At 57.7% G+C, this 26,359-nt stretch overlaps 3 protein-coding genes across 9 annotated transcripts; all 3 read left to right on the top strand.

The window, feature by feature from the left end:
- The first annotated feature begins 3,350 nt into the window (after positions 1–3,350).
- On the top strand, positions 3,351–9,373 carry SEMA4A (semaphorin 4A). The gene is made up of 14 exons (XM_064475145.1): positions 3,351–3,555; positions 4,710–4,870; positions 4,996–5,058; positions 5,157–5,255; positions 5,701–5,809; positions 5,921–6,037; positions 6,148–6,278; positions 6,374–6,543; positions 6,623–6,773; positions 7,043–7,232; positions 7,333–7,448; positions 7,538–7,704; positions 7,789–7,901; positions 8,020–9,373. Exons 1-14 carry the CDS (start codon positions 3,417–3,419, stop codon positions 8,640–8,642), a joined length of 2,349 nt encoding a protein of 782 aa, XP_064331215.1. The 5' UTR covers positions 3,351–3,416; the 3' UTR covers positions 8,643–9,373.
- Positions 9,374–10,024: 651 nt separating this feature from the next.
- On the top strand, positions 10,025–20,069 carry SLC25A44 (solute carrier family 25 member 44). 7 transcript variants are annotated; one of them, XR_010376543.1, is made up of 7 exons: positions 10,025–10,237; positions 11,249–13,943; positions 14,257–14,366; positions 14,717–15,452; positions 17,425–17,552; positions 18,102–19,083; positions 19,443–20,069. XR_010376543.1 is itself a non-coding variant. In XM_064475151.1 (6 exons), the coding sequence occupies exons 4-6, from the start codon at positions 14,831–14,833 to the stop codon at positions 18,291–18,293; spliced, it is 942 nt and encodes a 313-aa protein (XP_064331221.1). In that variant the 5' UTR covers positions 10,025–10,237; positions 11,249–11,318; positions 14,257–14,366; positions 14,717–14,830; the 3' UTR covers positions 18,294–20,069. The 7 variants fall into 7 exon arrangements, 6 of the variants coding, with proteins under 6 accessions (XP_064331221.1, XP_064331220.1, XP_064331217.1 ...); XM_064475151.1 differs by having other exon boundaries at positions 11,249–11,318; positions 18,102–20,069; XM_064475150.1 differs by having other exon boundaries at positions 11,249–11,340; positions 18,102–20,069.
- Positions 20,070–21,159: 1,090 nt separating this feature from the next.
- Positions 21,160–25,775, top strand: PMF1 (polyamine modulated factor 1). Its single transcript, XM_064475153.1, has 5 exons — positions 21,160–21,337; positions 21,429–21,534; positions 22,999–23,099; positions 23,758–23,953; positions 24,317–25,775. The coding sequence occupies exons 1-5, from the start codon at positions 21,189–21,191 to the stop codon at positions 24,368–24,370; spliced, it is 606 nt and encodes a 201-aa protein (XP_064331223.1). The 5' UTR covers positions 21,160–21,188; the 3' UTR covers positions 24,371–25,775.
- Positions 25,776–26,359: the final 584 nt, after the last annotated feature.

The following is a 26,359-nucleotide window of genomic DNA, read 5'->3' as shown; positions in this document are numbered from 1 at the left end:
GGGATGGGGGTGCAGGGACATGGTGCAAATGGAGGAAGCAAAGATGGGGAGGAGGGACACGTTGTAATTAGGGGGGGCCAGGAATGTGTCAAGGGAAGTGCTGGACGGGACACGTGGGTGCACGGGGGGGTGGGGGTGCCTGCCCACATCTGCGAGGGGCAGCGTGCGTGGGGTGTGCGCGCATGTGTGTGCACGGTCACGCGTGTGTGTGTGCACGGTCACGCGTGTGTGTGCGGGTCTGCGCGTGGCAGCGTGCACGCCGCTGTGCACCCCATCCGTGCCTATGCACGAGCGCGGGGTGCGCAGCCGTGTGTCCAGCTGTCGAGCTCGTCCGTCTGTCCGTGCGTGGCCGCGGCCGGGGGTGCGGCCGGCCGAGGTGAGCCGTAGCCATGGCGACGGGAGCGGGATCCGGTGGCCCCGCAGGGATGCGGGTCCCGCCAGGCCTCCCCGGCCGGCCGGGCGCGGGTGCTGCCACAGGTCGGTACCACCGCACCGGGAGCGGGACGGGGCTGGGGGCGGGCTGGGAACCCCTCCTCGGCGGCGTGGGGCAGAGCCGGGGCTGGGGGCTGGTCGCCATAGTGGGGACGGGCTTGGGGACCCCCCGGACAGCTCCGACACTGCCGGCAGTGACAAAGGGGCTGAGGTCCCAACCCCAGAGAGCCCCCCTGCATCCCCCACCTTGCATTCTTGCTGGTGCACCCCTCCCATATCCCCCTTTCTTCCTCCCAGCTCTCTCCTTTGCATGGTTCCACATCCCCTCTACCCTCCAGTTCCCTGCTGTGCATCCTCCTGTCTCTTTCCTGCACTACCCACATCTGTCCCCACCCTTTGCATCCTGCCCTTTGCATTCCCCACCTCTTGAATCCCTCCCCTATCACCCCCCCAGATTCCTCCCCTGCATCCTGCCATACCCTTACTGCATCCCCCCCCCGCCCCCTTGCTTTCCATCTCCCCCGCACCTCCTCCTGCTCCAGGTCAGGGGGGCTCGAAGGAGCCACCCCCGGTCTGAGCTGGGCTGCCCCAGCCCCTGACTTCTGCCTGGGTGTCGGAAGGACCCCTGCACCCCCCCTATGCCACAGGGATGCTCCTGCGTGGGGGGACATGGGCAGGGGATTGGGGTCAAGCGGCAGGGATGGACCACATTCTTCCCTGCCACAGGGGGACCCCAGTTCCCAGCTGTTTGGGAAACTGAGGCACAGGGAAAGTGTCGGCAGCCAGATCAGTGCTGATGTGGCCACATCTGCCCTGTGCCATCGTGTCTCACCGTGCTGAGCACATGGGCTGGGTCTGGCTCTGTCCCAGGGCAGGTTAAACCGCTCTTTGCAAGGAGGATGTGTGTTTATTGGCAGCATAATATTCCCCAGCTTAGAGGGAATCTGGAGAGAGGGTGGGGCAGGGGACCAAGTCCCATGCACCCATGGCCATGGCGAACCCAACAGCACCAGGGAAAACTAAACCACCCCAGTGTTGAGAGGCCCTTGGTGATGCTCACTTCCACGTGCCAAATCGAGCACAGGGAGGCTGTAACGCTCCCCCTTCCCCATATCCCCAGCCAGAGGACCCAGAAAGGAGGAGGGACAGGGCTGTGATGGAGCTTCAGCTCCCCATGCTGCTGGAGCAGCCTTGAGGCTGCTCTCGCTTCACACCCTGTATCAGAGCTGGCTCACACCAGGGGAACACTCTCCAGGGGCTTTCCCCAGGCCCGCCATGGTCCCCATGAGCCTTCAGCCTTGCTGAGAAGCCTCAGCTCCCTTTCCCATCCCTCCTCCTCCTCTGCCGGCCCCAGTGGCTCTGGCCCAGGGCAGAACAATGCAGCTGGTCCAAGCCTCCTTGCGGCCCCGTTTCTCAGCCAACCCTTCGCCAAGTGGGAAATCCGGTGCAGAGTAACCTAGTTTCTGTACTTACAAGGAGCTTTCTGTCCTGGCCAAGCAAGGTGGCGGGGAGAGCGCTGCCCTCCCAGGGCTTGGTGTCCCAGCAGGCGGATGGTCACACTGGGGGAGGCAGGTAAGGAGGCCCCGACAGGGCAGGATGCTCCTTAGCCTTGTCTGGAGCAGGATATTGGGGTACCTCACATGTGGTTATGCTGTTGGGGGGGACCCCAGGGCTTGGGGGGGACCCCAGGGCTTTGGCTTCAGTGGGTTTCTTACCCACAGCCATCCCAGAGCAGCCTGGAGTAGAGGATGGAGCCCCTAGGGAGCCTGGCAGCCGGGACAGCTGCGGGCTGTTTTTTGCAGTGATGCTCAGCCTCATGGGGCTGTTTGTGGGGGACGATGCTTGGCCCTGGGGGGGCTGTTTGTGGGTGCAATGCTCAGCCTCATGGAACTGTTTGTCAGGGGCGATGCTCGGCCCCAGAGGACTGTTTGTGGGGACGATGCTTGGCCCTGGGGGGGGGGGGGCTGGTCAGAGGGGTGATGCTCAGCTCCAGGGGGTTGTTTGTGGGTGTGATGCTCAGACCCACGGCTGATCCTCGCAGTCAGCAGGAGAAATTACATTGCTTTTCTTGAACCCCAAATATTTCCCCAAAGCCAGGAGGGGAACCCAGGCATCCGGGCACCCCAGTTGGAGGAGCAGAGCGCTCCAGCTCCCATCCCAGCTCCCTCCGCCAGGCTTCGCTGCCCTCCCTGTGGGGATGCAACGCAGGCAAGGCGGGAGCAGGCGCCCGCTGCCCCAACCTGCTGAGGCTCGTCCTCTTCCAGCAGGACTTTCTGGTTCCCGCAGTCCCTGGCGGGGCCACGCTGGGCTGGGCTGGGCTGCAGCGAGCCCTGCCACGAGCCGGGCTGGGAGCCTGGCAGCACAGCTGGACCTTGGCGGGGCGCTGGGCATGGGCCCGCGAGGGTCTCCAGGCCACAGCCCCCTGTGGCCAGGTGCCTGCCGGGTGCCGATGCTCCAGGGGCGGAGATGAGCCAGCTCTGTCCTCACCCGCCAGAGAGGTAATGCTGCTTGTTGGGGACTCGGTGGCTGCCTGCAAGGGGTCCTAGGGACCACACGGTTCTTGAGATGTTGCTCTTTCCCCATTGCTTCTGGCAAGGCCTGCAAGAGGGGGGTGTCCCATCCCACCCAACCCCCTCCCCAGTTTTATGGACCCTCCGGCCACTGATGGAGCTGCACGGAGGAATTCCTCATGGGGTCGGGCACTCCGAGGCTCTGTTGGGGCAAAAGCAGGAGCATCTGGACACCCCTGTGCTGGGGGGTCCCGGTGCAGTGCGCCCAGCAGGGCATGGGGACATCTCCGCCTGTGCCAGGGTGGCAGTGGGAAACTCTCACCCATATCTGGGGGCCATGTGCAACTTGAGGCGCCAGGGCCCCACATCCCCCCCCCGCACCGGGTGCTGGCTTCCCCCCAGTCCTCTTTCATTTCCTCTCAGTGACACACAGCCCTGGCAGCGCTTGCCCTAACCCTCACCCGTCCTGCAGGGATGGTGCTGGGACGCTCAAGGGGCGCATCCCTGCCGCCCCCCGCCATGCCCGCAGCTGCCCTCTGCCTGCTCTGTGGTGTGGTGATGCCGGTCGCCATGCTCTGCGCCGAGCCCCAGCCCCGCGTCGCCTTCTCCAGCGGTGAGTATGACACTGTGAGAGCGAAAGGGCCGGGGAGGCGATGGGGACAAGCTGGGCTGGGGGGGGGACATCGGCCGGGGAGAGCACCCACCTTCAGGGCTGAGCATCCAGCATCAGGGACCCATGGGCTGCTCTCCATCACAGCCTCCCCGTCTCGTTACCCATCTCATTAGCCCTGCGCCAGGCTGGGGAGTGAGGCAGTGGCTACGGGGCTGGGGACAGGTGCTGGTGGCAGCAGGATGATCCAAAAGTCTACGGTGCCACCGCAGGGGCAGATGTAATGAGGCTGGTTGGCACCCACCTTTGGGAACGGGAGCAGGGTGCGCCCCAGAGATGCTAGAGGGTGCCAGCTCTAGCAGAGCGATTTTGGCACCCACCTGGCACCCAGAGATCTGCGCAGGGCCACCCTGGACCGAGGAAAAAACTGCCTCCTCGGTGGGACAGGGCACTGTGTCCTGCCTTCGTGTCCAGAGAAAAGGCATGTGGCAGAGAGGGGCTTGGCAGTGCTGTGGGACCGTGGCGTTCCCACAGGCAGGAGAGGTCTGTGCCCCCACAGCAGGGCCGTGCCCTCCCGAGGCCCCCGCCTGCGCTGCCACTTCCTCTTCCCCTTCCCCATGCAACTGTTCTGAGAATTACAAAAAATCTCCATTTTCTTTTTCCCTGTTTTGATGGCTGGTGGGGGCAAACAAGAAGCCTGTGGCCCCAGATGTGCTTGAGAGCACCGTGGGGGCTTGTAATCCCCACCCGGGCTGGCATCTGGCTGTGGTGCATCCCCCAAACGGAGCATCGCCCCATGGACACGGCCCCGAAGCATCACGGGCAGAGCTTGCAGCCCAGCACAGAAAATTGCACTCTGTTTCTTACTGGACAGCAAAGCAGTGTCAGAGGGCGAGGGATGTGAGGGCTTTGCAGCCTGGGGACGTCCAGCTCTTGCATGCAGGACCCAGAGGGGACAGGAGGGGAGGTGGGGACCTGGAGGGGGAAGTAGGGATGGCGATGGGGGGCTGTGGGGGAAGCAACGCACCTCATTTCCTACGTGAGGTGACACAAACCACAATGGCAGCCATTGCTGCATCCGCCCAGAGTTGATGCTGGTGGTGGTGCTGGGACGTGCGTGTCTCTTGGTCCCCATCATCCCCCTTTGCTCATCCCAGGGGACCCCCAACGGACCCTGACCCATTTCAGCCAGGACAACGTCTCCCACTACGACATCTTCCTCCTGCACGAGAGCGAGGAGGAGCTGTACGTGGGGGCGCGTGACCGGGTGCTGGCCCTCACCGTCGGCACCCCGGGCAGCATCCGTGCCAAAGCCTCGGTGAGCAGCGGCCGCTTTTTGGGGAGGTTGGGGGGGTGCCCTCCCCTGTGCCTCGGTTTCCCTGCTCGGGCTGGGCAGTCATGGCCTGGCTCAGGAGCTGTGGGCTTTCTCCTTTCCCTCTGCAGATAATGTGGGGACCCACGGCCGAGAAAACCTCCGAGTGCGCTTTTAAGAAGAAGAGCCAGGATGTGAGACAGCACCATGGAGGGCTTGGGGAGGGGGAGGGGGAGGTCCCACCGAGCTGCAGGGGTGCTCAGCCCCCACCTCTGATCTTTCACCCCCTCAGACTGAGTGCTTCAACTTCATCCGGGTCCTCGTGGCCCTGAACCAGACCCACCTCTACGTCTGCGGGACCTACGCCTTCAGCCCCGCGTGTACCTACATCGTGAGTGTCCCCCCAGCCAACGACGGGGAGGGGGAGCCCTCCAGGCGTGTTGCGGCATTGCTGTGAGAAGCCACAAAACACTGGCCCGGGAGCACCAGGGGGATGGGGGATTTGAGCTAACTGCATCGCGGGAAGTCCCCTGGATGTGGGGTGCTGGATGAACCTTTGCGTTTCATGCACTGAAGGAGCCCGTGGTGTTTCTTCTAACCATGGCTGCCAGCAGCTTTTCATCTGCCAGGTCAGATGCAGGTGGTAAACCCCTCACTTTGGGTGCCAGTTCCCTCAGGTGACCGCAGACATCCTGTCCTGCCTCGGTTTCCCCACTTGCTGCGCATGTGGTGAGCTCTGCAGCTTCCCCACAGGCCAGAGGGAGTCCACAGCCATTTCTTGCAGATTTTGGGTTTGTTTTAACTCTGTCAGCTGATTTTTCTGCCCTTTCTCACAGCACCTGGAGAACTTCACGCTGGTGTCCAACAGCAGAGGACAACCTTTCCTGGATGGGAAGGGCCAGTGCCCCTTCGACCCCCAGCACACCTACACAGCCCTGCTGGTGGGTGAGTACGGGGCCAGTGGCCCCCATGGGTGGGCACCCATCCCTGGGATGGAGCAGAGGGTGATGGCGGGAGGGTCCCAGCGTGGCTCACCCCCACCCCATCCCCGAGCAGACGGCGAGCTCTACGCCGGCACCATGAACAACTTCCAGGGCAACGAGCCCATCATCTCCCGCTCGCTGGGCAGCCGCACCCTGCTCAAGACAGATGCCTTCCTCCGCTGGCTTTCGGGTGAGCAGGGAGAGAGTCCTTGGGAGGACCCCTGGCCCCCCTCACCCTCCCCGTGCCAGGGGGTGCCTTGTTCCAACTCCTCACCCACCCGCCCTGGCCGTGCCCCACAGCCGACGCCGCCTTCGTGGCCTCCTTCAGCATCCCTGGAGATGACAAGGTCTACTTCTTCTTTGAGGAGACGGCCGATGAGTTTGATTTCTTCGAGCGGCTCCTGGTGCCGCGGGTGGCCCGTGTCTGCAAGGTGGGTGTGGGGACGGTGATGGGACGATGATGGGGGACGCTAGGGGTACCCAGCTCCTGTCTCCCCGGGGCTGAGCATCCTCCCGGCTCCTGCAGAGCGATGTCGGGGGGGACAAAGTGCTGCAGAAGAAGTGGACGACGTTCCTGAAGGCCCAGCTGGTGTGCTCGCAGCCCGGCCTCTTCCCCTTCAACGTCATCCATCACGCCTTCGCTCTGCCCCGCCGCGAAGGCGGTGCCGACTTCTATGCTGTCTTCACCTCGCAGTGGTGAGTCCCAGCACCCAGGGGTGCTGCGGGTGCACCGGGGACCCGCATCCTCCCCGTGCCTCCCTTGCTGTCCCTGCAGGCAGGCGGGCAGGGCGGGCAGCGCAGCCGTCTGCGCCTACAGCCAGGAGGCTCTGGAAGAGGTCTTCGAGGGCAAGTACAAGGAGCTGAACAAGGAGAGCTCCCGCTGGACGGTTTACAGCGGCCCCGAGATGAATCCTCGGCCGGGCAGCGTGAGTGCTGCCCACCCGGGGGACACGACCCTCCCGGGGGACACGACCCTCCCGGGGGATGATGCTGGTCCCCATGGGGAGGGCTTTATCTGTCCCATTTTGCCCTGTGTGCTTGCATTGGGGTGAGACGGTGTTGCAGGCGGGGTGGGAAGGGGGGGGCGTTTCTTCGCACCCAACTGATGCTGGCGCGGGGCAGCCTGGTGGCATGTCCCCCTTCCTCCCTGTGCCTCAGTTTCCCCACGTCAGCACTGACTCCTCTCTCCCTGCAGTGCTATATGGGTCCCTCCTCTGACAAAGCCCTCACCTTCATGAAGGACCATTTCCTAATGGATGGGAAGGTGTCACCCACCCAGGGGAAGCCGCTGCTGGTGAAGACGGATGTCACGTACACACGCATCGCGGTGGATGAGACTCATGGTGTCTCAGGGGCCACCTACCGTGTCATGTTCCTGGCCACAGGTGCATTTACTTGGGGGTACACACAGGGTGCCTGGTCACCCCTCCTACCCCTTCCTTGGCCCCCCCCAAACCACCAGTGATGTCCCCTGTGTTCCCGCAGCGGAGGGTTTCCTGCACAAAGCCGTGGAGCTGCCTGGGGGTCCCCACATCGTGGAGAGCATCCAGCTCTTCAGGACACCAGAGCCGGTGAAGAACCTACTGCTGGCCCCAGGGAAGGTAGGGGATGGGGATGAGCCAAGAGCCCACCCCAAGCCCAGCATGGGTGTGCAGCGGGGAGGCTCAGCCCGATGTCTCTCTCTCCCCAGGGCATCCTCTACGTGGGCTACTCTGGTGGCGTCCTCCAAATCCCGTTGGCCAACTGCAGCCTGCACCGGAGCTGTGCCGAGTGCATGCTAGCGCGGGACCCGTACTGCGCCTGGAACAGCCTCGAGGGCTCCTGCCAGCCCACCCGCGCCGCCACCGCCAAGGACAGGTGAGCTGGAGAGGCAGTAGGGTGAGGATGGGAAGGGGGATGCGGAGGGGATGGGGGATGCTGATGCCGCTCTCCCGGCCGCAGGAGCGCGTGGCTGCAGGACGTCGAGGCGGGGAGCCCAGCCACCATGTGCCACCGCGGGAGGAGCGTGGCCATGCCCCGAGCCTGGGGGGGACAGGAGGATCCTGCCGCACATAGTTGAGTATGGGGACGCAGTGGGACGGGGTGGGGGTGCAGTGGGATGGGGGATGGAGGGTGGGAGAGGGCTCATGGGGTGCACTGCATCACCCTGCTCTCCCCCTCCACACCCCACAGAGTTGAGCCCCCCGCTTAACGCCATGGTCCACCTGCTGTGTCCGCGCCGCTCCGCTCTGGCCAACTACAGCTGGCAGCAGCCCGGGGGTCCGGGGGCCCAGGGAAACACGGAGCTGCTGCCTGACCACACGCTGGTGGTCATAATGCAACGGGGGACCGCTGGCACCTACAAGTGCCAGGCCACTGAGAACGGCTACACCTGGACCGTGGCTCATTACCAGCTACAGGACCCCAGTGGGGCAGCCCCCCAGTCAGACGAGCTGGCTGAGGAGGGGTTGGCCAGGGGGACCTCAGCCCCCGGCACCCCCCGGTCTTACTGGCCCCAGTTTGTCACTGTCACTGTGCTGCTGGCCGTGACGCTGGCTGCTGCCGCCTGCCTGGCCCTCCTCGCCTACCACGACCAGCTCAAAGCCAGGAGCAAGGTGCGGGGGTGCAGCACACCCCACAGCCCCTCATCCCAGCACCGGGAGAAGGTACCCCTCAACGGGGAGACTGGAGACCCCCCAGCACCTGTGGTCCCCACCGAGCAGGAGGAAGGTTCCTGCGCTTGCTGCCTCCAGCTCGATGGGGACATCGATCCTGATAACAACACGCTCCATGTCCCGGCAGGGGACACGGCGTGATGCCACCGCCGGGTTGGGGAGACTGTGGGGAGGCAATGGGGGGGTGTGGAATATGAATGTGAAGGGGTTTGTTTGGTTTTTTTTTTTTAATTTAATACACGTGTTTTAATACAAGGTAATATTTTGGGGTAGTGGTGAGGGGCAGCAGGGTGGGATGGGCCCGTGGGGAGGCAGCAAGGGGGTGAGATGAGGCAAGGAGGAGGGATGCGGGGAGAATAGGGAGCAAGGGAAGGGCATGGGGACAGGGGAAGGACGTGGACACAGAGGAGGGACGTAGCCGTGGGGGAAAAGATACGGGGCCAAAGGCAGGACTTGGCCATGGGGCAAGGACGTGGGGCGAGGACGTGGGGCGAGGATGGGCAGAGTTGGTGGATGCTGGCACTAGTGTCGCCCCAGGAAAAAAACCCTGGGATCCATAAAAGCTCCAAAAGGGAGAAAAGCTGAACCTGGATGGGGTCCGTGGGCCAACCCTGCAGGCACCCACCCTGCACTGCCAGACCTCCCCACCCCACTCCCACCTACCTGGGTGCTGGGGGGGACACACACCTCATCACCCTGACCCTGGACAGCCATGGTGGTGGAACCCCCCACTTCTCACCAGCTGCCCCCCCCAGGGTTGGCCCCTGCTGCTTTTTTGACGACATTGAGCCTTTTTTTTTTTTAAGATGAACCAGTTGTAAATTTTTCTGCTCTTGTATACTTGCTTTTTTTATTAAAAAGGAAAAGCTACCGCATTGTGCAGCCGCATCCGAGGAGCCGCCCCGGGGGGCAGCCCCAGGGCGCGCGGCCTTTTGGGTGTATGTGCACGCCTGTGGCACGCGGGAGCGTGCATTCACGTGCAGCGTGTTTGCAGAACGTGCGTGCACATGCAAGGTGAGGGTGTTCGAGGCGTGCACAGGTGTAACACGCGCATGCACGTGCAGCATGTTCATGTCCGGCGTGTGAGGGTGTGACGTACCTGCGCACATGCGGCGTGTGCATGGAATATGCGTGCATGGGCCGTGTGTGGGGTGTGAGAGGCATCCATGTGCAGCAAGGGGTGAGGAGTTGGGGGAGTACCTGCCCCCACTCCACAGGAGGGAGGAAACGGCCCTCTTACCCCCGCTCATCACTCCCTTCCTTTCTGTGCAGCTCTGCTGTTTTCCCCACCTTGCCGTGCCCTCTGCCCCAGCAGCAGCCAGCACGTGAATTCTTCTCGGGAAACAGAGGAGTCGCACCCAGTCGTTAAGGGCCGCTGGCCCTTTAAGAGCTGTAATTCGGCGCTGTCCCTTTAAGGTGAGGGCACCGGCGAGGCCTCCCGCTGTGCGCATGCGCCGTCCGCTCCCTGCGCGTCTTCCCGGGGCTCCGCGGGCTGCCGTCCTCTTTACTGCGGCCGGAAGTACGCGGGGCCTCTTCCGGAGCGGCGTCAGCCCTTCCCCAAGATGGCGCCGGTGCTCGAGCGCTGATTGCTCGGGCGGCGCGCGAGGTCCCGACGAGCTGCCGTTGCCGCCGTTCACTTCCGGCCGGCGGCCGCCGACGGGGAGCGGCCATGGGGCGGCGGGCCCGGCCGGCGGCGGGGCGCGGCGGGGCGGGGGGCTCCCGCCCGCCGGCCTGAGGTGAGCGGGCAGCGGAGGCCGGGCCTGGGGCGCGGGGCTGCGGGGCGGGTGAGCCGCGGGGAGCTCCCGGCGGGGGTCCCGCGGAGGGGGGCGGGGACCCTGGGGCGGGACCGGAGGACGCAGTTCGGTGCGAGAGCCGCTGCCTGAGGAGGCGGGTGCTGCGGCACTGAGGAGCCCGGCGGGGGGGACGGGGTGGAGGTCCCGTGCGCCTCCGGGGCTGCAGGAATTGAAGCTGCGGCGGAGGGGGGCCGCGCCTGCGACGTGAGCCCAGGTGCTGGGAAAGGCTTCTTAGAGACATGGAATGCCCTGAGCTGGAAGGGACCCGCAGGGATCCTCAAGCCCAGCTCCTGCCCCTGCACAGGACACCCCAAATTCACACCGTGGCTCTGAGGGCCTTGGCCAAGCGCTTCTGGAACATCGCCAGGCTGGTGCCGTGATGCCTCCCTGGGGAGCCTGTGCCAGGGCTCCACCACCCGCTGGGGAAGAGCCTTTCCCTAATGCCCAGCCTAACCCTCCCCTGGCACATCTCCCTGCCGTTCCCTCGGGGCCTGGCGTTGGGCACCAGAGAGCAGAGACCAGCCCTGCCCCTCCTCCTGCCCTCGGGAGGGGGCTGCAGAGCGCCATGAGGCTGCCCTCGGCCCCCTCTGCTCCAGCTGAACAAACCCGGGGACTCCAGCCGCTCCTCGTACGGTTTCCCCTCTAAACCCTTCCCCAACTCCGTGGCCCTTGTCTGCACAACTGCTAATCCACTCAGTGACCTTGAGAGGGTCCTGTGCCAAACTTTGCACATGTTCGCTGCCTTTAAAGCACCTCAGTTGGTTTGTTTTTTTTGTCTCTGGCCAAACACAAGCGCCGATAGCTTTACTTCTAAGGTAGGAGGGCAGCTTGCTGCACCGGCTGCCTGCCCCCTGCCCGCAGCCCCCTGCGTACAGGAGGTAGGGGGAAGGCAGCGCAAGGCTGTGGGTGTTGGGAAATGCTGGCCTTAGAGTGTCTCTGCCTCCTCATTTACAGAGAGACGACTGCTCGTGGAGGAACTGCAGATCTTCAGTGAGGCTGTTTTTATACCCGCTTCCATCCTGGGGTAAATTTAAAGGAGTCCAACGGTAAAGACTTTGAAAACGGAGCTGCCTACTTAGACCAGGTTCAGCGTAATGTGGCACAGATAAAAGGCTTCAGATTTGAGAGACTTGTAGTGGATTTGTTTGATCTCGTGCTTTCCCACTTGAGAGGATCTCCACAGGCAACCGCGTATAGCGGTGGGGGCTTAGAAAGGCAGCCTCGCCGCCTGCTTCTGGATGGTTCCCAGGCCGTCGTGCTAGGGCATTAGTATGCTGGGCAGGAGACATCCTTGGTCAGGGGTACACAAAGGCCTGTCTTTATTTGCCAAAGAATCATATTTAGATCCAGCTGCAGCAGAAATCGTTTGGAGAACGGACTGGTGGGGCTGCGTTCAAAAGGAGATAAATTGGCAGGGTCGCATAGTAAGTTGCGGTCTGTGTTTAGAAGACTGAAGCTGAATCGTGTAAGTCAAACCGCAAACTAGCAAGAGAGCAGAAGCAGGTAGTCTGCGTGGTGATCCTCTCCTTTAATTTCTGGGCAGAAATTCAAGAAATGCTTTTCTCTTCGTGGTGAGAAGTCACCACCTGTATAGATCTGTTGAAGTGTAGTTCTGGTGCGGCAGCTGTTCAAGCACAAGCTCCGTGGCCTCGGAGGGAAGCTGGGGTACTTGTATTTCCCTTTGGAGGGCAGGTCAGTTCTTTTGAGATTCAGCAATTACTTTTATATCCATCTCCCCAGAATTACTTGAAAGGTCATCAGAGAGTTACTGAAACTGGATGCGACAGGGTCGCTGCTCTGAGCGAAGCCCTCGATTTAATTTCTGGAAAAATAAATGCTCCGAGCAAAACTCTCGTCTTGGCAGAGCGAGAATTGTGGTGGCGGTGGTCAAATGGGAGCATCCCTGGTGATGCCAGGATGCCTTCCCTCTCGCCTCCCCGCAGGAGGAACTCGTGGCTTTGATTGCTTGCGCGCCCTGGGATTAAAGTGACATTGTCTTTCTAATTTCGATCCTGAATGGAAGTTGTTACAGTCCAAAGAAAGGACAGTTATTTCCTTAAGGAGGTTGTGGCTAAAATTCTAAAAACAAAGCATTACGGCACATAAAACTAAATAAAAATCAAGGATACTTTAAAGATAATTATTATTATTTATTTGTTTGTTGCAGCAATGAGGATTTTTCTTAGCAGGTACACCTTACCTTTCATGTGGGGAGCTCTGTTACGTATGGTTCAGTTGTTGGCTGGCAGAGGAATTTGGAGTGTGGATTAAAACCTCAGGCTTCACCAGGAAATTGCATTGGCTAGGCTTTATTTTATTTTATTTCATGAAATATTAAGCTAGTGGGACTCCTAACAAAAACAAGATGATGTTTTTCGCAGGTTCTGTGTGCAGATAATTCCTGTGCAGGAAGGTTTATGCTGTTTAATTATGCCTGTATTAGTGAACCAGTAATACTGCAATTATAATTAAAGCAATACAACTTTTGTTTAGCCAAGCCGTGGCATTTGTTATGCGTTATCTGTCAAGCCAATTGACTGCAACAATGAAGTGTAGTTTTCTTCGTACTAGGAAAAGCAGGGTTTACCCCACCCTCCCTGTTGGACCCAGATGCCCTTGAGTATTTTTAACTTCACCCTCCATCAGCAGGAGCCTCGGCAGCCTGTAATGCTGTTTGCTGATGTTAAGCAAGTGTTTTGTTGGCAGATAGGCAATAAAATGGCCTGTTAATAGCACCCTCCCCACCCATAATTTCATAACCATAATTTCTTCTCTGTGCCAAAGGTAAATAATTGCCCGTTGTTTTGTTTTTGCGTTTCTAACCAAATGGCTCTTGCCTGTTTGAGCTCTCTTCACGAAGCCTGAAATTTGGAGACATTTATGCTGTGCCCTTCCTGCGTTATACTGATAACGTAAAATGGCCCCCGGATCGGTGCACGGTGTTGGCTGCGCCTCCTGTTAGATTTGAGTTCTCGCTCGGTCTGGGCTCGGAGTGAATCTGTCTTCAGATCTCTGCTTTTGGCACACTCGCTCGAGTTTCTGCGCTCGCAAGTGGGGCTGCCTGGCGTTGCTCTGCTCTCCAACAGTTCAGCCCGTGCCTGTGCACGGGCTTCGAGTACCCATCTGCCAGAGCCTGGAATATGAGCTGTGGTGCAGCTGCAGTCAAGCCCTCTCTAATAATTCAGCAGTCGGTTATTCCTGAAGACTGTAGGCTTTTTTGATATGGAAAGAAAGTCCTTGTGGTCAGTGAAAAAATCAGTTTCATGTTGGGGTGGTTCTTTGAGATGCTCTTCTCTTTTTGCTTGTATATGCCTGGCCCTGCAAGGAGGTTAGCTTATTCCAAGCTTGGTTAATCATGCACCAGGTTAGAGCAAATTACAGCCAAAAGGGAGGCGGGTGGAGCTCCCGAGAGTCTTGTCCTGGGGAGGCAGTTGTTGGTGACTGCTGGGACGTGGCTGCCTGCGGGATGAGACACAGCGGTAGCGCATCAGGGGCAGGAGCTGGGCTCGGGAAGGGACTGCAGGAAGAGGCTGAAGCAGGATATCCCTGCCTTGTCCCCCAGTCCTTGGTCCTCTGAATGCTGCCAGAATTGGAAGGATGGCAGGTTTGTGAGCGCTTTCGTACCAGAAGCGATGATGCAGTACTGGAAGTGAGGATGAACTTTGCTCCCCTTAGCTGAAAAGCACAGTTAGGCACCGCTCAGCTGAGAGATCCCTGGCCTGTGATTTTTAACCCTTTTCAGGGTCTCTGTCATCAATGTGGAGGCTCTGCGTGGCTGGCTGCATTTGCCTTGTTCTCCCATTGTTGCTCCTCTTTTCACCTACCTCTTCTCCCTTCCCTGGCTTGCATCACCCTCCAGCTTTAGAAAGGTTGAAATGGAAATGCCCAGAAAAAAACATGTCTAATTTGTGCAGGGAATCTGGGAACACAAATGGACACTTGTCCCTTCCTTCTTTGCACAGAGCCTGGAACTGAGAAGTGATGTCCTGACATCTGGGAGCATCACAGACCCAGAATGACTGGGAGAAGCTGCTTTGGTTGCCAGTTCGTATTCCTGCGTGCTCGTTAAAAGGTAGTGCTTGCTGTGGGAGCAGCGCTCTTCCTCTGTAGGCCTCAAACTGCTTTGCAAAGCCTGGCAGGCTTTGCTTTGCAGCGGAGTAGTCTGGACCGTAGTGAGAACTGCTGTGTGTGCGGGCTGCTGTTAGAGTTTAACAAGTAGCCACGGTGACATCAAAAGGTGCCGCCATCAGCCACGTGACACGGCCGTGCTTCCTGAGGTTACAGTCCCACCGCTCTGCCAGCGGAATGGTTTATGCAGAGGTTCTCTGATTTTTCCCGAAGTACAGAGCAAAGTTAGGTGACGTAGGCTGCTTTGGCGAGCTCGGGTGCTTTGTCGTCTACAAAAAGTGTCTCTCGTTTCAGATGCCAGCACTTCCAACCTAGTCAGTCAACATAGGAGGGCTGCGCCTGGATCTGCTCTGTGCTTTTGAGGTAGATCTGGGGCGTTCCATCCCTCCTACCCCACTTCCAGGAGCCATGGAGGACAAACGCAACATCCCCATCATTGAGTGGGAGCACCTGGACAAAAGGAAATTCTACGTGTTCGGGATTTGCATGACTATGATGATCCGGGTGAGTGTTTACCCTTTCACGCTCATCCGGACACGGTTGCAGGTTCAGAAGGGCAAGAGCTTGTACAACGGGACCTTTGATGCTTTCGTGAAAATCCTGCGGACAGAAGGGACAGCTGGGCTCTACCGTGGCTTTCTGGTCAACACTTTCACCCTGATCTCTGGACAGTGCTACGTGACAACGTATGAGCTCACTCGGAAGTATGTGTCGCGGTACAACAACAACAACGCCGTGAAGTCTCTGGTGGCAGGCGGCTCAGCCTCCCTGGTGGCCCAGAGCATTACGGTGCCCATCGATGTGATCTCCCAGCATCTCATGATGCAGAGGAAGGGGGAAACCATGGGCAGGTTTAAGGTGCAGAACCAAGATGGCAAGCGGATGTTGGTCTTTGGCCAAACCAAGGACATCATTGTACAGATTTTCAAGGCTGACGGCTTTAGAGGCTTCTACAGGGGCTATGTGGCCTCGCTGCTCACCTATATTCCCAACAGTGCAGTCTGGTGGCCCTTCTACCACTTCTATGCCGGTAAGTGAAAGGAGACTTTGAACATGTCTTACCCCAGGAGTCCTAGAAGTCCCTCAGATCAACTCTGAAACTGTGGACCCAGCGTGATTTGCTCTCTCTTTGATTTGGGATGGGAGCAGAACCAAGCTATTTGTCTTGAAACAAATAGCTTTGTCCAGTTTAAACCCATTCTGCAGATCCTGGGTGGAACTTCAACGGGGCAGCATTGTTTTAAATGCAGAGTTAAAGAATAGGGGTCTGAGTGCTAGAGGACTTAAAACTGGGTGGTTCTAGGTCTACTTCAACTTTCTCTTCCGCTAATCCCAAATAATGCTTACTTTCTGCATGGAAGTGAGGAAGGCTGTTGTCTGGCATTGGGCAGAGTTTCGAAGCCACCGTGTAAGTATGACTCGTCTTTCAGCTCACGTGGACTCAGGAGTCTCCTCTGTGGCAAAAAGACTTCTAGAGCCACAAATCTCGTAGTAAAACCAAACAACAGGCAGAGACAAAGGCCAGATCTTATGTGGTTTTGTGTCTTAGGATCACGCTTCGGTTTCTGTAGCTTTAAAACTGGCACCAAGGCTTGTGATATAAAACTACGCTTAACAGCGTGTTCTTTCTCCCAGGCTCAGCTCTGGTAATCCCAAATACTGAAGATATTGGGCAGATAAGATTTATTTCTGCCTCCCCCCGCCCATGATAATCCTTTAGATTTGTCATGCAGCTTTGCCTGTGGTTTTTAGACTAATATTTACCTAATAGCAATCTGCCTAAAAGCGATGATAATGAGAGGCTTAGATTTCACTGTACTAGGCTTAAAGCATATCTTGGAAATCACCTGCTTCTAAAAATACAGGTGTCTTGAATGTCTCGCTTGCTTTTCAGAGGGCGCGTTCTGGTAACAACGGGGAGCATTGATTACGCCCCACTGCCGCATTTCAGTGGCAGCAGCAGCAGCTTGGGATGTTGGTGTCTCTGAACTTTTTGGGGGTGCTCCCTTCACTCTCCACGTCAACAATTTTCAGTACCAAAATCCGCTGCGTTAATTATAAGACTTTCATGCCAGAAAGGTTCAAAAGAACAAAAAGTCATCTAAGAACAGGCAAGTTGATATGGAGAGGGCGGAGCTTGCCTCTTTCAGATGTTTGCTCTCTCTCCTAGTCTTCTGCCATGGAAATCAAGGTGATGTTAAATGTAAGCCCCAGCTGTCAATGCATCTCTTCTTTGGCTGCTTTTTCTGGTCCCCTGTCCCTGGATAGCGTGCTGCTCCCGGCTGGCGGCAGCAGGGGTCACTGAACCTTCCTCAGGGCTCAAAGTACGCTGCTGGCAGCGGTTCGCATCAGCGTTCTGGGTCACGAGCAGAGCGGCTTCCTTCCCTCGTGCCAGATAGACACAACCACCACATCATCCAAATAAACTGGGACTTTTGGACTGCCTTCCGTACAGCGTTAACCAATAAAAGCGTGGGAGATTCAGCTCCTGCTTGCCAGGTAGTAGGAGCAGAATGAGGAAATCCCAGGCATGAGCAGTACATAGCAGGATGCCTTGTAGGTATCTCTTGGACGGTGTGTTCGGTGGTAGCGACAGCTCTCTGGATCTGTGCGAATCTCTGCAGACAACTTCTGATAGCCTTGTCTAAAGGTTTTCCCCCTGCCTTTTAAAGGGGGGCGTGAATGTTTCTGAGCTCTCTTCTGGGGACACAGAAGCTTATCCTGCCCTGGTTTTGCCCAGCAGGTCTGAGAGCTGGTATTTGAGCAGACCAGAGGCTGTACGATGGAGCACCAAGCCGCCAGGGTGTTTGCGGGCTTGCTTCCTGCGCTTTGCTGACTTTCTGGTTGCTGTAGAAAGCACCGCTTAGACATGCTGTGGGAGGAGGTGGCAGGTTGTAAGTCAGGGGTTCTGCCCGCTGCGGATCAGTCTAAATTAGGAGGTGGAGTTAAGGGACTGATAAGGAGCCACTTGTCTGAAACTTTACTCTCTCTCCTGTTCCCAGAACAGCTTTCTAGCTTGACTCCGAAAGACTGTCCCCACCTCCTCCTCCAAGCTATATCGGGGCCACTTGCGGCCGCAACGGCTTCCACGCTCACCAACCCCATGGATGTTGTCAGGGCTCGGGTGCAGGTAAGAGCTCAGCCTGCTTGGCGTGTCTGTCCGCAACAACAGCGTCACGCTGGGGTGGGGTTCGGTCTCGGCTCTTTGATCTCTGTGGCTTCAGTGAACGACTCCCCGTCTCTCTCTGTTCCTGGATTGTTTTGTCCTAGATGTCATGGTGCTTAACTTGCACTTGGCATTAATAGGAGGCAGCTCAGGTAGCAAGGCTGGCTTCGCCTACCTGGACTGTGCAAATGAGGTTTCCCAGCAGATGTGGCATCCTTCAGAAAAGCAGAGGTGCTTCTAGCAGTGTCAGTTTTAGTAAGACTCGAGCTGTCGTGTTGCTCCAGCCCCTTCTAGATGGCGCGGATGGGAAGGAGGAGGAGACAGGTCTAAGAATCCCACTTACTGCTGCCTCTTTAGGACTTCTTCCTTCCTGCCCCTGGGAATTCTGGAGACCAGATCAAGGTTATTGTACTGGCTGATCCGTAGTGTCTAAAGTCTCCAGCTGGAGCAGAAACCCAGGGCAGCTCAGCATGAAGTGTGGCAGCTCTGTGAATATTTGTTCTGGCTTTGCAGGTGGAAGGCAAGAGCTCCATCATCCTCACCTTCAAACAGCTCATGGCAGAGGAAGGCCCCTGGGGCCTGACGAAAGGCCTCTCCGCCCGCATCATCTCAGCCACTCCTTCCACCATCGTCATTGTGGTGGGGTACGAAACTCTGAAGAAGCTGAGCCTCCGCCCGGAGCTGGTGGATTCACGACATTGGTAGAGGCAGCTGTTGGAAGAGAAACCTTTTGAACCCTCTGAATTTGGACTGTTGCGGTGGAAGGCTCGGGAGGAGAGGCAGCTGCTCTCTCCTTTGTCTCTCGCTGCTTTCACAGGACAAGGCAGGAACGAGAGCAACTGCCGTTTCACCTCTTCAGATTTGGTTGTAATACGATGCTCTGCTGCTGTTTCTGCTTAAAACCATCAAAACGGGACCTTCAGCGATGCTGTTTACCTGTGACAGTTCACTCAAGAGCAGCCAGGTGCGTGAGCGCATCCTGGCAAGTTCTTAATTCCCTCTTTTTTTAAATTAAAGACTTACTGGCTGAAGCAATAAGCCAGTTTATTCTTTAAATTATTCTAGACTTTGCCAAACTTCCGAGGAAGCGAACCTAACAGGCTGCAGCAGAGCCCTCTGGTGGGTTGGGCGCTGACTGCAGCTGCGCTGTGGGAAGCTGGAAGAGTAGAATAGACAAGTCAAGTTCTCCAATCACCCACGTTTATTTCTAGATGTGAGACGAGAGTAACCTGGAACCACTTAAGACCTGATTTGCTGCATTTCGAATAGATCTGTACATACCTTTTTTTTGTATGTTCTTCAAAAATGTTTCCTATCTCTCATCCTTCAAACAGCAAGCTGGCTGATCGGCGAGTTGAGTTGACTGTAATTAGCCGATGGCGATTTTGACACCTAACCTGTGTTTTTAATCTGTTGTTATTTAATTTTTTCTATTTTAGGGAAGCTTATTCTGATTTCTGGGGGACTGAGTGGTTGTTCCGTGGCCTTGTTCAATGTGAGTGTCAATACTGCACGGTCAGGGTGGCTGCTGCCACTTCCCACCTTTAGTTAGTTTAAGCACAAAGAAATGCAGAGGTTAGAAGTGTCGGGTTGCTGTGCTGCCAGCGGCCGGGGTGAGAACCGAATGTGATTTGAGCTCCAGCTGGATGTGAGGTGGGGAAGGAAAAAAAAAAGCTTGTACTGGCTTTTGATCCAGTTCAAACCTGATTGGCATGTTCATATTGAATAAGAAGTAATGGTTCACTAGTAATTTAAGTTCAAATCCTGCTTATCCCGTTTGGGAAGGGCAAGGACTATGCTTTGCACGCTCTCACTGGATCAAAATTGTAAGCTACGGTCCGTGTCTTTTACCAGATGAAAACTTGCAGTCGAGTGCTGAAGCCAGAGGCAGCTCTTTGGGAGGGAGGAGGAGCAAAGGGATTGTTTGACTTCACTCTTCTGGTCTCGGTATTTGAGATTTGCCCCTCGCGCTGCCAGCCCACGCACGGCGCTCTTTCCGCTTAGTTGTGTGTCTGAGAGGTGAGAGAGAACGCCTCCCCGTAACAGATGTATCGCCGCCTCTGTTCATCTCGGCGCCGTAACAAGGAGTTCTTGGTCGTGGCGTTGATCCTGCCGAACTGTGGCTGCTGCCAGGCTCTTAGCTGTCTTTTCAGCTGGGACTCGCTAAGCGCGGCTCTTGCCTTCCTCCCGCCGCCTGCAGCTCGGCCCAGGCTGGAGGTGGAACAAGTACGGACAGATGCTGCTGAAGTTGGAGAGAGACTTTTATGTTTAAGGGCAGAACTTGGTTATAAGATACATTACCCTTTAATGGGGCTGCAAATGAGTCATCAAAGGCCTTTTAATCCCACCTGTGTTTTCTGCAGTGTTAAATAAGGCGATGTATGCCTGAGCCGCTGACAGAGCTGTTTGAGCTGTGTGTTCTGCAAGCTGCTCTCTGTCGTGGTTTGGTTGATTAAAAGGTGATGCCGGTTGGCTCTGTAATAGGGGAGTCTGCTCTAAAAAGGGGGAACAGCGGCGTTGAGAGATTGCAAGGAGGTATCCCAAGTGTACCATAGCCCCGTTCCCGCACAAAGGCGGTAGTAATACCAGTATTAAAAGGAAACACTAATAATCAGGCTGTGCTGATGACCAGCAGGGTAACTGTCGGTGTGTGTCACGGGAGTGGCAGACGGCACAAATATCGGGAGATGCTCTCAAGCTTGATATTCCTCTCTTAACCAGCAAAGTTCTTGATAACTAATAAACTTCAGAGACCTTCAGTTTGACACCGGAGTTCAGCAGCGCGTTAGTCTCGGTGAGCGCGCTTGCCGAGGGCGTCTGCCCGTTCCTGTCGTGTCACGGCGATGCTTGGTGTTAATGCTTCGCCTTCTGAGTAGCGCCAGGAGAGACCTGCCCAGCTGAGGCTGCCTGAAAAAAAACAAACAACGATGGTGACTGCACACAAAGCTGAACACACCAGAAAAAATAATAAAATTTAAAGAGAAACCAGGCGAAGGCGGGGCAGTATCTCCAACTGTAGGCGACCTGTGAGCCCAGGTCCTGCTTTACAGCCCGTGGTTGGCTCTTGCAGGCACTCTCTTGGCAAGGGGGAAGAATTTGCATTTCCCCTCTCTGTGCTGAACCTGGGTTATTCTTTCCCCTTCGAATTCCTCAGGTTTGATGGTTATATTTCAATAAATAAATAGCAGTTGGTTGGCGGGCAGGCTCGGGGGGGGGGGGTTTGCACAGTGATCTCAGCAGAGGGTTATGTTCGTCTCTCTCCTTCAGAGGCTGGCTCGCTGCTCCCGGCCGTGACGCGGCCGATGACGTGTGTCAGCCCGCCGTGATTTTTATTACTGTTTTTTGATGCTTAAAGCCCTTCTGCCCCGTCCTGGGGGGCGAGCTGGGAGGCCCCGCCCCCTCCCGGGGTCCCGCCCCCTCCCCGGGAGGCCCCGCCCCCGGCGGGCCTCCCGCTCGTCTTCGCAGAGGGGGTGGAGCTTGCCCATCCTCGCATGCGCAGTCGGGATGGGCGGGGGCCGCCGCGCAACCACCAATGGTAGCGGCGCCGCGCCGTGGCGGTGGCCAATGGGCGTTGGCGGCGGGGCGGTTGGGCGGCTGGACATGGCGGCGGCGCGGAGCGGCGGGGAGGAGGCAGCGGCGGGCGGCGATGGGGGTGATGGCGGCTCGCCCGTGTCGGCGGCGCCGGGCCGCGCCCAGGTGTTCGACACCGTGGTGGACACCTTCCTAGAGAAGCTGGTGGCAGCCGGGAGGTGAGGCGGGAGCGGCGGGCGCCGCCCGGGGGGGCTCGGCCCGAGGAGGCCCCGGCCCGGCGGTGACCCCCCCGCTCCTCCCGCTTCGCAGCTACCAGCGGTTCGCGAACTGCTACCGGTGCTTCTACAAACTGCAGCCCGAAGTGACGAGGAGCATTTACGATCAGTTTATATCCCAGCTGCAGACGTCCATCAAGGTGAAAGGGGGAGCAGGGCCTTCGCGGCGGGGGCGGCGCCCGGCCCGCGGGGGTCCCTCAGAGCCGCGGAATGGCGGGGGGTGGAAGGGAGCTCTGGAAAGAGACTCCTCCAGCAGCGTGCCCGGGCAGCCAGCCGTGCCCTGGGGGGCACCGAGCCCTGCATCGCAGCCGGGCGAGGGGGGGATTGTCCCACGCTGGGGCGGCCTCGCCTCGAGGGCTGTGGGCAGCGTTGGGCGCTGCAGGACATGAAGGGTATAAAGGTACTGGAGAGTGTCCAGACAAGGGCCACGGAGTTGGGGAAGGGTTTAGAGGGGAAACCGTACGAGGAGCGGCTGGAGTCCCTGGGTTTGTTCAGCTGGAGCAGAGGAGGCCGAGGGCAGCCTCATGGCGCTCTGCAGCCCCCTCCCGAGGGCAGGAGGAGGGGCAGGGCTGGTCTCTGCTCTCTGGTGCCCAACGCCAGGGCCCGAGGGAACGGCAGGGAGATGTGCCAGGGGAGGGTTAGGCTGGGCATTAGGGAAAGGCTCTTCCCCCAGCGGGTGGTGGAGCCCTGGCACAGGCTCCTCAGGGAGGCATCACGGCACCAGCCTGGCGATGTTCCAGAAGCGCTTGGCCAAGGCCCTCAGAGCCACGGTGTGAATTTGGGGTGTCCTGTGCAGGGACAGGAGCTGGGCTCGATGGTCCCTGTGGGTCCCTTCCAGCTCAGGGCATTCTATGATTCTAACACCCCCTGCGTGAGCAGGCACCCCCAGAGCAGGGGCACAGGGCCGCGTCCAGGCGGGGGGTGAATGTCTCCAGGGAAGGGACCCCACAGCCTCTCTGGGCAGCCTGTGCCCCTGCTCTGGCACCCGCACAGGGAAGGGGTTTGTCCTCATGTTCAGGGGGAACTTCCCGTGTTCCAGCTTGTGCCCGTGGCCCCTTGGCCTGGCGTTGGGCACCGCTGAAAAGAGCCCGGCCCCATCCCCCTGACACCCACCCTTCAGGTATTTATAAGCACTGATGAGATCCCCCCTCAGCCTTCTCTTCTCCAGGCTGAACAAGCCCAGGACTCTCAGTCTTTCCTCATAAGAGAGGTGCCCCAATCCCCTCATCATCTTGGTAGCTCTTACAGTAGGTAGCAAATACATTCCTGGAACAGCAAAACCAGAAAGTTAAGAGTGGTCCCAGAGATTCTTCCAGACCTCTTTTTCTTCCCCAGAAAGACCTGTAGAACCATTTAGGTTGGAAAAGGCCCTTGAGATACTGAGTCCAACCATAAACCCAATGCTGCCAAGTCCACCACTAAACCATGTCCCTAAGCACCACGTCCACCCACCCTTTAAATACCTCCGGGGTGTTGACTGAATACCTGGTGATTCCCGGGCTGTAGCCTTCATCCAGGGAAAAGCGAGGGCTCGCAAGTGGGTTGATGCCTGTGTCAGTTCAGTTTGGGTCCCGCTGAATCCCCGTGGTGTCCTTCCTTCACAGGAGGAGATCCAGGAGGTCAAGGATGAAGGGAATCTGGAGATGCTCTTTAATTCACTGGATAAGATCGTGGAGGAGGCAAAGAACCAGGAAGAGCCTGCATGGTACGGATGGTCTTGGGGAAGGCTGTTGGGGAGCGTGCGCGTGTGGAGGCAGGTTCCTTCAAGGGTGAAAGTCGGTCCCTGTGTCATGTCAACGTGCCCTGTAGGCCTTGTGCCGCAAGGGAATCTTTTAAACCTCGTGTATCTTAACAGCAATGTCGTTACGTCTGAAACATCCAAAAAAAAGGTTTTACCTGTGCTTCTCTAGGTCGTGTATTTATGCTTCCTCAGTGCAAGGAGGAGGTTAGTGCCGCTGAGACCGGAAGGGAGGTAAACTCAATTCTGAATAATTCGAAGTGCTGATGGAATGTTTTAGCCGCAGCTACTGTTCTGATCGCAGAGCTCCCATCAACACTTCTTGTCGGGATGCCTTGCTGAGGGGCTCAGCAGGCACTGCAAGTTGTTCACCCTGAAGGCAGGCTGGCTCTTGTAATCAAAAGCATTATCCCCATTCCTTGTTTCTGTCTTTGGGGAAGTTAATTACACCCTGCCTGTCTCCGGGACTCAACTAACGGCAGAGTTTTGGGGCAGATTTCTTCCGTCCCTTCAGGTGCGGCGTCAGGGGGCTGCGCAGCGGGGCGCCCCTTAGACGCGCGCTTCCTCGCTGTGCTCAGGCATCGAGAGCCAGGGGTAAATTGCTTCACGTCCCGGTTGTTCCCAGGCGTCCCAGCGGGATCCCGGAAGAGGATGTTCGCAGCGCGATGGTGCCGTACCTCCTTAAGCACAGGTCGCACCTGCGGAAGGTCCTGAAGGAGAAGGAGGAAGAGAACGGGAAGGTAGCGGAGTCTGTGCTTGCGGGGAGGGATAGGATTGCGGAGCTGCAGCGGCTGATACAAGCTCGCAAACATGCCTGGCAGGTAAAAATAAACAAATAAATAAAGACCCCCTTCTCTTTGCAGCACCAGCCTGAAAGAAATGCTGTTCCATGGCTTGAGTAGCAAACAGCTGCACTATATTTAAGCCCTCCACTTATCAAAGGCCTCGCCAGGAACCAAGTACTGCTAAACTCAGCCTGGGAGGCCTGGGCGTTTTCCCTGGAGGTCTCGGATGTTTTTTCCTGTGTGCCGGATGGGATGTTTCTGTGGGTTGTGTTCCGTACGTGCAGGGGATGGCAGTGTGTATCAAGCTCTGTTTTCTGTCAGCCTCCTTTGCGTCCTGAAGGCTTGCGTCTGTGGAGAAAAGCACTTTGCTGAGCTCAGTGGTGGTTGTTTTCCTTCCAGGCAATTAGTAAAGAGCAACGAGAACTCGTCATGATGTTCCAGGAGACCCAGTGAGGACGCGGGGAGAGTCTGCGTGTTTTGTGGGGGGTGTCGATCCTCCCCTCGGCAGCGCGGACGACGCGCTGGGAAGTGGGACTCCGTGCGTGGCATAAGCCAACCACGCAAACTCACCGTCATCTTGTCAGGCCAGAAGCAGCTTGCGCCGGGACTGCAAAGCTGCCGGACTTGCACGCTTTGATCAAAGTTTGTGAAGAAATAAAAAAAGACACATCGGGATCTTTGGAAATAGAGGACAATTCCCTATCCCCTGCTCGGCTCAGCAGGGAGGAGAACCCCGCAGATCTGATAGCCACAGCACGTCTGTACACTCACACGCCTCTTCAGCGCTGTGACGGGCATGATTCTAACTTGCTAAAGCCAAATTTGTGGCCTTTGAAGGTATTTCGGGTGCGCATTAGAGAAAAATCGGTGCCTTACGCACAGAGGCTGCGCCGTGCTCAGGAGCGAGGAGCCAGGGAGCTGTAGCACACGAGGCCCGCAGTCGGGTACACGCTGCCACGGCATTTTGTACAGCTGGGGTGCAAAGAGCCCCACGGGACTCTTGCCATGTTTTTGCAGTGTTCCTTTTCAGTACCCGTGTCTTTAAACAACTGTCGACCCGCGGCCTGTCAGAACAGACGTGGCAGCAGCCGCTTTATCGCATCGAGTTCCTTGGTGCCATTTATTCTTTCCAGTTATTTTCCAACCCCGCTTCCCTCCCACAGATACGCGCTGAGGGCGCTTCTCCGAGGACGCAGCGTGAAGCATCCGGGGATGTGCCGCCCGTGTGTGCGTGGAGCCGAGCGGAGGTTGGAACGGCCCTGCCTTGGCTTTGTGGGCTCATGGCAAAGGGATTTAATGCTTTCCCGTGAAACCTCCACGTTGGCTCCCGGAACCAAACTGGGTTGGGTTTTACCCGCCTGGAGTTGTTCTTTAGCCTCTCATCGGAAGTTTGCCAGCCAGGGGAGCAGGGACTCGCTGAGTCCGCCCGGCGGGGGGTGTTAGTGAAGCCCTGCAAGCGAGGTGTTCCTTCAAAGGGAAGAAAAGGTCCTTCCTCTGGGCTGGGCAGATCATGAGGAGAGTCTTACTGAGCCTGACAAGGGCTGATTGCGAGGCTGTTTCCAGCAGACACCAGATATGCCGAGGGCAGCTGGTGCTCTGCTCTTCTCATCCTCCGTGCCTGTTGTGCCCTTCGCCCGTTGGTGCGTGCTGTCCCGAGGAGAGGTTGTGCCCTGTGTGGTGGGGAAATACAAATTCTGAGAACAACAGTGGTGATTTCCACCGAGCACAAACCTCTGTTTTCAATTAGAGGCACCCAGAGCCTGCGATTGACTGACTTAGGCATATTTTCCTTCTGTCGTAAACAAGCCTTCCCTCGCTGCATTATAATCTAAATAAATTGGAGCTGTTGTTCCCCCGGTCTTGGCTCCCGCTGCGTGCGCTTGGCCTACGTACTCTATAGTTTATGGGTTTGTTTGACAAAGGCTCTGGCTTCAGCATTTCTCTCCTCCTCCACCCTAAAGCCTCCAGTTCCGCTTTTCAAGACAGGGCTGGGATTTATAGGATCTGAAGGTCTGGAAAGTGGTCAGGATCCCAAAGAGGAATGTCACCCCAGGCAGCCCCAGGAGCTCCCGCTGCTCGGAGCCTTCCTGGACTTCAGCAGGGGCAGACTGGAGGAGGGTGAGGTCTGCTGGGGTCTCGGGGAGGGTAGGAAGTAAAAGGATGGATGAACAAGAGATTCTACTTCTCCAGCCGCTCCACTCCCCTTCTCTGCTGCTCGGTGCCTGAGCCCACACCAGCAGCACACTTTGTTCTTGCAAAGCCCAGTTTTGGGTTTTTAAGAGGTGCGGAACCTCTTCCTGAGGTCCTGTTACTGGGAACGGGCATCGCCTGAGGCGCCAGCCCTGGCACGCAGCACCTGCCCATGGGATGCGGGATGGGAGAGCTGCGTGGAGAGCGAGGGCGAGGGCACCTGCTCGCCTCTCCGTGGTCGTGGCGGTCCGC

The sequence above is a fragment of the Phalacrocorax carbo genome, chromosome 28 (assembly GCF_963921805.1).
Source record: "Phalacrocorax carbo chromosome 28, bPhaCar2.1, whole genome shotgun sequence".
Classification (NCBI taxonomy): Eukaryota; Metazoa; Chordata; class Aves; order Suliformes; family Phalacrocoracidae; genus Phalacrocorax; species Phalacrocorax carbo.
The sequence above is the reverse complement of the archived record's forward strand: the minus strand, read 5'-3'. Positions and strand labels throughout refer to the sequence as shown.